Source organism: Camellia sinensis, chromosome 12 (assembly GCF_055761805.1).
Source record: "Camellia sinensis isolate YWXY chromosome 12, ASM5576180v1, whole genome shotgun sequence".
In the NCBI taxonomy this organism is placed as follows: domain Eukaryota; kingdom Viridiplantae; phylum Streptophyta; class Magnoliopsida; order Ericales; family Theaceae; genus Camellia; species Camellia sinensis.
This window is the reverse complement of record NC_138972.1, coordinates 58,428,390-58,438,578: the sequence shown is the minus strand read 5'-3', so window position 1 is coordinate 58,438,578 and position 10,189 is coordinate 58,428,390. Positions and strand designations below refer to the sequence as shown.

General features: G+C 36.6%; 1 protein-coding gene across 1 annotated transcript; it reads left to right on the top strand.

The window, feature by feature from the left end:
* Positions 1 to 8,496: 8,496 nt before the first annotated feature.
* LOC114311698 (limonoid 7-O-acetyltransferse-like) lies at positions 8,497 to 9,834 on the top strand. Its single transcript, XM_082896901.1, has one exon. It carries the CDS (start codon positions 8,497 to 8,499, stop codon positions 9,832 to 9,834), a length of 1,338 nt encoding a protein of 445 aa, XP_082753027.1.
* The last annotated feature ends 355 nt before the right edge of the window (positions 9,835 to 10,189 follow it).

The window sequence follows — 10,189 nt, the reverse complement described above, 5'->3', positions numbered from 1 at the left end:
AATGCAATAGAAATAATATGTTGACAGCATTGAAAATAATAAGATGTCTGATTCCAAGATATTATTTAGGGTTAAATATGTTGTCAATTCCCAAAGTATGCATTTTGTTTCATTTTCGATATTTCAATATGTCAATTTGATTTTCAAATTTTGATTTTTATTTATTTATAGTTGTGAGACATTTTTCGATGAATTTCTAAATCAACACCTTGAAACTAATTGTGGTTAAACATTGTGCGAAATCAAGCCCTTTTTGTGCTTCACTAGGGAAGCTAGTTTGATGACATGCTTACAAACCTACTATGGTCCTAGTCCTAGTTCATAGAGATGTTTGTTTTTACCTCTTCAATATAGAATCTCACTACTGAACACCAGTGATAAAAGAAACAGCTTATTTTATGCTTAGAAGAGTATCTTATTCACCAATCTTTAATTTGATTGTAATATTTCACAAGCATATATATGTGTGTGTGTGTGTGTGTGTGTGTGTGTGTGTGTGTGATTTGTTTTCTATGTTTTGATGTTCTACAATGATTATAACAAGTTACTCCATTGAAAAAAAAAATTCCAAAATTAAGGCAGTTGAAAACAAACTGAATCAACTATATAAAAGGTATGTAGTTTGCATTTCAACCTTGATTTAGTGTCCTTTATTTCTATTTCTTCTGTTGATTGATTTGGATTTGAATCCTAGATATTAATTTTCAAAATCTTATTGAAGTCAAAGGTCTTAGGAAGAAATTTTGTTTATTTAATGTGTTTTTCGCAATTTTTATGTTAAACTTGTTGAGGATTAGGGAGGTTTAGGATACCCAGAAGGAGAAGATGAATAATTTGGTGTCGGACTAGAGTTTTTACATTGAGAGCGAAGATGAAGATCAGGAGAATGAATTTAACAAAGGTGAAGATGATGGGAATGATTTAGATTCTTCCAATTATTCAAATGAAAATCGGCAGCAGAGCAAAACTGGTTCTCTCAACACCACCACATGGCCACAAAGTTACAGGTCTCTCTATCATTTTTCTCTGTTTTGCTTTACTCAGTTTCATGCATATCTTAGTTAGTGATCTGGAATTTTTTTATTGAACAGGGGGAACCTACATATTTTTCATTATCTTTTTCTGTGTTTCTTGGATTGTTGTGATCCGAAAGTTTTGTTTCTTGTGAAAAAATATGAATGGTGAAATCTTTTTAACTTGGATACTCTTTAAGCTCGTGCAATGCTATAGACCCGAAGAAAGTGAGAAAAAAAAATAATGATTGAGAGAGGATCTGGATTCGCATATCATTATGGTGAAAGTGAAAAAGTGGATGAATTTGATTTTGAAGTGACTATAAATTTCCAGATGAGGTTAAATGCTCCCTGGTTGTTGCCAGTGTAACACTTTTGTGAATTTGACAAAAATGCTCAAAAGTCAAGATTAAGTGTAGTGAATTTAAAAGGGTAACTCCATCCTTTCACTTTATGTGTAGAATTTAGAGGGAGTGAAAACACCAGTTCAGCATATACTCTTGGATTGGCATGAACTTGGGAAAGTTTCTAGAACATTAGGGTTAAATATTGTCATCTTCTTAATGTGAAAACAATCTTGAAATTAACAAAGCATACGTGAAGAAATAAAAAACAATCTTGAAATTAACAAATCATACGTGAAGAAATAAAAATTACAATACTTGAGAATAGTTCAAAACTCTTTCAATTATTCCACATGTGAATTGGACGTATGATGGAATCCTCAAATGTTAGCTTTTCATTGTAATGTATAACGTATTGTTTTTATATTTACTTCCAAAAACTTAATTTTTTTCTCAACTAAATTTTCAGGCAGTCAATTGATCTGTATAGTAGTGTGCCATCTCCAAGTATACAATTTCTTGGCACTTCTTCATTATCAAGATTAAGCAGCTCATTTCTTTCCTCATCACTGACAAGGCGAGACTCCTGAGTTTCTACCTTCTGAGTCTAAACCTCTGTTGCCAACACCAAAAGATAAGCAACAACTAAAACAAAGATGTAGTTCACATTCTTTGCTTCCTCCTATTCCATCAAGGAAGTCTTCTGTGAGGAAATCAGTCAAGATTTCACATGAACTTCTAGTTTCTAAACAAAGCTCATATGGCCAAGCTGTGCTAAACGGTAAGTTACATGAGCTCATTTTCAGTACTTATATATGTCAGATTTAACTCATTGGGATCGTATATAAAAGGCTCCACATAAGTCAGCTGATAGACTGAATCTACCATATTAATGTCTGGATACTACACATGGCTATTAATTGTGAGCTTGTAACCTTGGTGCAGACTATGACTTGGTGAAGCTACTTAAATTTTGACATTTTAGTAATTGATAAAGTATGGTCTGTGAAGAACTGCTAACTTTTTGATGATCCTAAAGGATTCTTGCATGATTTTTTAAGTGTCTATAATACCCTTTGCTTTGAAGAGAACTGAGCACTACCATTCTTAGAAACTAATTCTTAATATGTCAGTAAATTTTTATTCTCATAAGAAAGAAGGAAAGAAAAGAAAGATTTATTATGTTCTGTTTTAGTCGAAGATTGAATGGATTGCTGAGTCTATGTTGTATGTTTGATCTTTTTCTGTGAAACTTCATAAATATTGGTAGTATGAATTCACTTTGGGAAATTGGGGTGACTTGTGAAATTGAAATTTTCTATTGTTTTTTTATTACGTTTCTATATGATCATAGATGCAGACATGTGGAAATTTTTGACCATTATCACAAATGATTTAAAAAAACGGAAGTGATAGTATTTTATCAAGTCCTTAGCTGATGATATGGCATTACTTATTGAGATGGCTGCCATTTTCTTCATGACTGACTTATGAGACTAGTTTAGCTTCCAAAGCCTGTTAAACATAATGGATGACTTTAATGTACACAATTCAAGTGTGCTCCTTGTTAAAGATTGGAGGATAGAAAAGAATGAAAAGAATTATTTGGCTTACCAGAACTGCATTGGTGATTTCTACTGTGGTTATGGGTCTTTCCATGCCCTTCTTTGGTAAGTTTTCATGCTTTACTAATTATTTGATAATGCTCAGTTTAGAAGCTTGATTGGAACCCGTCCTTTGGTTGGTCCTGCTATGCTGTTTACAGCGCATTAGATTTTCATCTTTTTGAACATGTTAGTGATTGCATTAGCATATCTGTTTCTGGTATGACAGGTCTGGTGATGGCACTGATTGGATCCTTACTTACAATGCTAGTAGTAAGTATTTGTGTACCATTTTTATCCATTTTTTTCTCCTATTGCTTTCACTTCTTTCCGAGTAATCAAATTCAGAAAATTTATGTTCTTTACATTGTACTGACTAAATTTTCTATTGCAGACCTTGATACTTCCTTGTGCCTATTATTTGAGCATCTTGAGGGGGAAAATAACTTGCTTTCAGGTATGGCCAAGATGCAACCTTCATTTGCATTCATTTATGTTGAACATAGCAATATCAGTTACATACTTTCAAACTGCTTAACTTGTAGTTCAAAATAGCTTCCCTATAACAAGTAGGACTTGTCACAACTAACGGAATGTAATCTGGACCTGTAGGTTGGGAGTTAGAACCAAATATGCCCTAAACTTACTCGAAAAAAGGTGTTTTGTGGGCGAAAATTCAAAACAGCCCCTGAACGACCATGTGACTCTCACAGATAGCTTCCCCATGACAAATAGGACTTATGACAACTGATGGAACATAATTTGGACCTGTAGGTGGAGAGTTAGAGTCGAATACGTCCTAAACTTAGTCGAAAAAGGGCATTTTAGAGGCGAAAATTCAAAACAGCCCCCAACCGATCATGTGACTCTCACAGACAGCTTCCCCATGACAAATAGGACTTGTGACAACTGACGGAACGTAATTCGGACCCATAGGTAGAGAGTTGGAGCTGAGTACGTCCTAAACTTAGTTGAAAAAGGGTGTTTCGGGGGCAAAAATTCAAAATAGCCCCCAAACGACCATGTGAGTCACATGGACAGCTTCCCCATCACAAATAGGACTTGTGACAACTGACGGAACATAATTCGGACCCACAGGTAGAGAGTTGGAGCTGAGTACGTCCTAAACTTAGTTGAAAAAGGGCGTTTCGGGGGCGAAAATTCAAAACAGTCCCTGAATGACCGTGTAACTCTCATGGACAGCTTCCCCATAACAAATAGGACTTGTGACAACTGACGGAACATAATTTGGACATGTAGGTAGAGAGTTAGAGCCGAATACACCCTAAACTTAGTTGAAAAAGGGCGTTTCGAGAGCGAAAATTCAAAGTAGCCCTCGAACCACCATGTGACTCACTCGGACAGTTCCTCCATGAAAAATAGGACTTGTGACAACTGACGGAATGTGATCCGGTCCCATAGGTAGAGAGTTAGAGCCGAATACGCCCTAAACTTACTCGAAAAAGGACTTTTCAGGGGCGAAAGTTTAAAACAATCCCCGAACAACCGTGTGACTCTCACGGATAGCTTCGCCATGAAAAATAGGACTTGTGATAACTGACGGAACGTAATTTAAACCCGTAGGTTGGGAGTTAGAGCCGAATACGTCCTAAACTTAGTCGAAAAGGGGTGTTTCGAGGGCGAAAATTCGAAACAGCCCCCGAACCATTGTATGACTCACACAGACAGTTTCCCCGTGACAAATAGGACTTGTGACAACTGACAGAATGTAATCCAGACCCGTAGGTTGAGAGTTAAAGCCGAATACGCCCTAAACTTAGTCGAAAAAGAGCGTTTCGTGGGTGAAAATTCAAAACAGCCCCCGAATGACCGTGTGGCTCATACAGATAGTTTCGCCATGACAAATAAGACTTGTGAGAACTGACAGAACATAATCCGGACCCGTAGGTTAGGAGTTAGAGCCGAATACGCCCTAAACTTGTCGAAAAATGGCGTTTCGGGGGCGAAAATTCAAAACAACACCTAAACCACCTTGTGACTCACTCGGACAGTTCCCCCATGACAAATAGGACTTGTGACAACTGATGAATGTAATCCGGACCCGTACGTAGATAGTTAGAGTCGAATACACTTTAAACTTACTCGAAAAAGGACTTTTAGGGGGGCAAAAATTTAAAACAGCCCCCAAACGACCGTGTGACTCTCACTGATAGCTTCGCCATAATAGCCCCTGAACGACCGTGTGACTCTCACGAAGAGCTTCGCCATGACAAATAGGACTTGTGAGAACTGAAGGAACGTAATTCAAACACATAGGTTGGGAGTTAGAGCCGAATATGCCCTAAACTTAGTCGAAAAAAGATGTTTCGAGGGCGAAAATTCAAAACAGCCCCCGAACCACCATGTGACTCACACGGACAGTTCCCTTATAACAAATAGGACTTGTGACAACTGAGGGAATGTAATCCAGACCCGTAGGTTGGGAGTTAGAGTCGAACACGCCCTAAACTTAGTCGAAAAAGGGCGTTTCGAGTGTGAAAATTCAAAACAGCCCTCGAACAACCATGTGGCTTATACGGATAGTTTTTCCATGACAAATAGGACTTATGAGAACTGACGGAACATAATTTGGACCCGTAGGTTGGGAGTTATTGCCGAATACGGCCTAAACTTACTCGAAAAAGGGCTTTCCGGAAGCGAAAATTCATAATAGCCCCCGAATACGCCTTACAATTAGTTGAAAAACTCGCAACACTTAGTTTAAAAAGCAACAACTTTATTAAAATAACATCTACACATTCTAATAATTGCCTTTATATATTTATAGGACGAAGAAATTATATATTATATTGTTTGTGCAGTTGGTTGGAATAAATATTGCATGATACATATATATATACTTTTTTTTTTCCAAGAAGACATTTCGCGTTTATTCTACCTTAAATGCATGTTAGAACATGTTCCATATGGCTGACTGAATTGATATTAACCAAGTCTAACGTTTCGTTTTTTGTTTTTCTTTATAGATGGCTTTGTTGCATGGACTTGTGGATAATCCATATTGGTGTATGGAGAAGAATTTTCACTTTTGTGTAGAATTACTATAACACTTTTGTCATCCCTAGCTTTAGGTTTTTGACTAACTGTTTGTTTAATTCATTTAGGTGGCCAAAGAAATGGAGCAAATGGAGATGTAGCCCATGATCACTACTTGTTATTAGACTTGCATTTCTTTTATAATTAGTATGTACATTTAAATTGCATAATAAAGATATGAAAAGAGATCGTCAAATTAATTTTATCTTATTCTGATTATAACAGGAAGACATTGAGTTAGTGTAGTCATTGGGGGTCAATGCTTACAAATTCTCAATCTCATGGGTCAATGCCACTAGCAGCCTCTTATAGCACAATGTTCCCAGTCCCTTTCAGTTTCCTTTTCAGTCTTCTGCCTCCAAGTTAGGTCCAATATAGGGTGTTACATAAGAACAACCTAAATTGACAAAGTTGTATAACCATAGACAGTGTTTCCATATCACATTCACCAACACAGATAATATATATGCTCACCTCACTCAACCCTCTATTTAGAAACTCACAGCACTCGACAAGAAATAATGAGCACACAATATATATTCTCACATCACTCAACCTACACAGCATAATGTCACCATATACCTCCATAGTCTCCTTCACCTGCAAAACAGATAAAATATAGCTATATATGTAGTATGTTATGATAAAACTGTATGGGCAATGACAGGTTTGAATTTTATACATGCTCATGTCCCTCAACCCACATTGGTTATTTTTTTTATCAACATTCCAGTAGTCATTGAACTACACAAGAAACAAACCATTAGAAACTCACAATTTTGCTCATATTTCAGTCAACACACATTTACTGAAGGAGTCTCCAAGTGTTCAATAACCATCTGTCACTAGGGCAACTTTTCAGATTAGTAATTGACAACATACGGAATCTGATCATATCCACAATCAATTTAATAACCACGACTTTTGGAATTAAGATTTTGTTGAAAATTTTGTTATTCCTAGCTAAACACAAGTTATAGACAGTACAGGTAAACACAAGTCTAGAGATAGTGGCCTCCAAATGATAATTTTGCTTGGTAGTAAATGTATTCTTTTGTATACGGAGGGCTTTCATTTTTGTATGATATATTTTGTATGGAATTATTATTTTAGTTTGGACAATAGTTGATTTGTATGGAATTTGATATTTAATGTTATTTATTATTGGTATATGGATGCAGATTATGGAATGATTGATAGTATGTATCATTTTATTTTTATACGTATTACAGGTTGCATTGTATATAGGCAGGTTGTGGAGAAATTATAATTTCGCGATAAAACATAATATCATGTTTTTGGCGACTAAACAATTAGTAGTTAAAAAGAAATTGGGAAAAGACATTTGGCGACTAAAAATTTTGCAGCAAAAAAAAAAAAAAAAGACATTTGGCGACTAAAAGTTTTGTAGCCAAAAAAAAAAAAAGACATTTAGCGACTAAAAGTTCAGTAGCCAAAAAAAAGAAAAAGACATTTGGCGACTAAAACTTTAGTAGCCAAAAGAAAATCAAATATTTGGCGACTAAAATATTTCGTAGCTAAAAACAAAAAACTAAATTATAAACACACTTTTGTCGACTTAAATTTTAGTAGCAAAAAATGTAGAATTTTAGGAGACCAAATATTCAGTAGCCAAAAGAGGAACTCTTTGCCGACTAAACATTTAGTAGCCAAAGATGAGGACTTTCGGTGACTAAATTTTTAGGCGACTAAAAGTTTGGTCACCGAAAATGGTCTAATTTAATTTAATGTTCAACCTTTTGGCGACTAAATATTTAGTTGGCAAATGAATACATTTGGCGACTAAAATAATTTTAGTCACCAATTAGCTTTCCCGACTACTCTTCGGCCACTAACTTTGCGACCAAAAAATTTGGTTGCTAAACTAAAATTGACTTTTGACGACTAATGATATGTCAATCAATTAGAATATTTATGACAATATTTTATCTCATAGTTTTCTTAATTATTAACCAATTATATTACTTATACATTATTAAACTTAAAAAATGTATTTAGAAAATAGACATGTCATTTTCCTTCCAGTAATCATTAGGGCTAGTGTGGTCCCAAATAATCCCATTCAGCCTCCGTTTGGGAAGTGGGTTGGCTTTTTGGCTTTTTTGGCTATTTTAGCTTGAGCTAAAAAACTTGGTTTGGGAAGGACTTTTTGGCTTTTTGACTTTTTTGACTTTTTTTGTGAGAGAAGAATGTAATGATTATAGGTTGGATGTGATGTTTTGTTTGTTATGGCTAAAATAGCCTATTTTGTTTTTTGTAGCTAAAATAGTCAAAAAAGCCTGAAAAAGCCCTTGCCAAACACAGGCTATCGACAAGCAATCTCAATCAATAATAAATCATAAATAAAAAAATTAAAATTAAAAATAAAATAAAATAAAATAAATCCTATGTATTCTCGAGTCTTCTAGAGTGAGTTAAATTGAAGTAGCAAGCTAGAGGCAAGCAACCAACTAGCCCATGGAGATTAAAGTTGAGGTAATTTCTAGAGAAACCATCAAGCCATCTTCTCCCACTCCCCATCACCTTAGAACCCACAAGCTCTCATCTAGAGACCAGGGCGCTACATTTCTTTACATACCAGTCGTTTTCTTCTATGCCCCCAGTACTATTAATGCTACCTTTGGTGGTGGTGATGACAATGGTGATAAATATGATGATGTGTTCCATGAAATATCCCAACGTCTAAAGGTTTCGCTATCTGAAACCCTCACTCTCTTCTACCCACTTTCTGGAAGATTGAAAAACAATCTCTCAGTCGATTGCAACGATGAGGGAGCTGATTTTTTTGAAGCTCGTGTCATCAACAACTGTCGTGTCTCCGACATTCTTGAAGCAGAACGACCCAGCATTCAAGGCATGGTCCCTTTGGCTCCACCCCAACTCACAGATTATAACAATGCCCCCCTGTCACGCGTTCAAGTCAACTTTTTTCCATGCGGCGGAGTGGCTATTACCGTGCACGTTTCCCACAAGATCAGTGATGGAGCCTTCTATTCCTCATTTATCAAGGCTTGGTCTGAAATTGCTCTTGGATCCCCCAACACCGTAGTCCCAGATTTCACTGCTGTTTCCTCTCGCTTCCCCCCAATAGAGGACTTCCCAGTTACATCGTTAACATTCAGTGGAAAAGGCCCAAAGGTCGTTTCGAAGAAGTTTGTGGTCGATGCCTCAAAATTAGCTGAACTCAAGGCCGAAACTGCCAGCGCGAGCGTGCCACAACCCACACGTGTCGAGGCTGTCACAGCACTCTTTTGGAAATGCGCACTGGCTGCATCCAGATCAAGATTTGGTGGGACTCGAAAGTCCTATGCGCTGACGGGAGCGATAAACTTGCGGTCAAAGCTTATACCACCTTTGCCAAAACATAGTTTAGGAAATGTAGTAGGAACGTTCCAGATAATAATTGATAACGATGACGATGACTACGAGAGTGAAGTAACAGACATGTCGGGCTTGGTGTGTAAGTTGAGGAAAGGGGTTGAAGAGTCTGTCATGCAGAACAATAATTTGTCGACCAAGGCACCGCAGGCGAAGAAGGAATATGATATGGAGATATACTTCCATAGCAGCTGGTGTCGGTTTTCTCTATACGAAGCAGATTTTGGATGGGGGAAGCCGACATGGGTGGGGGTTGTTGGTCAGGGTTCTATTTCCCCACCTGGAATTACATTGATGGATACAAGAGATGGTGAGGGAGTAGAAATTTGGTTGGCTCTAATTGAAGAGGACATGGCCATAGTTGAAGCTAACCAGGAGTTGCTGTATTATGCCTCACCAAGCAAAGATGCTCTCTAAAACAACTAGTCCAGTCCTGTGGATGGATGGATCATGGTCAATGATGGTTTCATTATTATCTTTCTTCCCATGTATTTCCAAGTTTTATGTATTAAGAATAAATGTCTTGTTTGTAGCCCTCTGTAGGTCATGGTGATGACGTATTATCTTTGTTTGTGGAGTGTTTTGGAAAGTTGGTAAAAAGTTGACTTTTTGACTTTTTTTAGTCTATTTTGTCTTTTTGTGGATAAAAAATATGAGAAGTGATGTGACTCCAAATAGCTAAAAAACTAAAAATTGACTTTTTTTGTGCTTCCCAAAAGACCCATGTGTATCCTTCAGATTGAAATAAAGTTGACTATGTTCTTAACGTTGG

Bases quoted from the DNA above. Each gene is read 5' to 3' on its own strand.
- LOC114311698 (XM_082896901.1), top strand. From the start codon at position 8,497: ATGGAGATTAAAGTTGAGGTAATTTCTAGAGAAACCATCAAGCCATCT.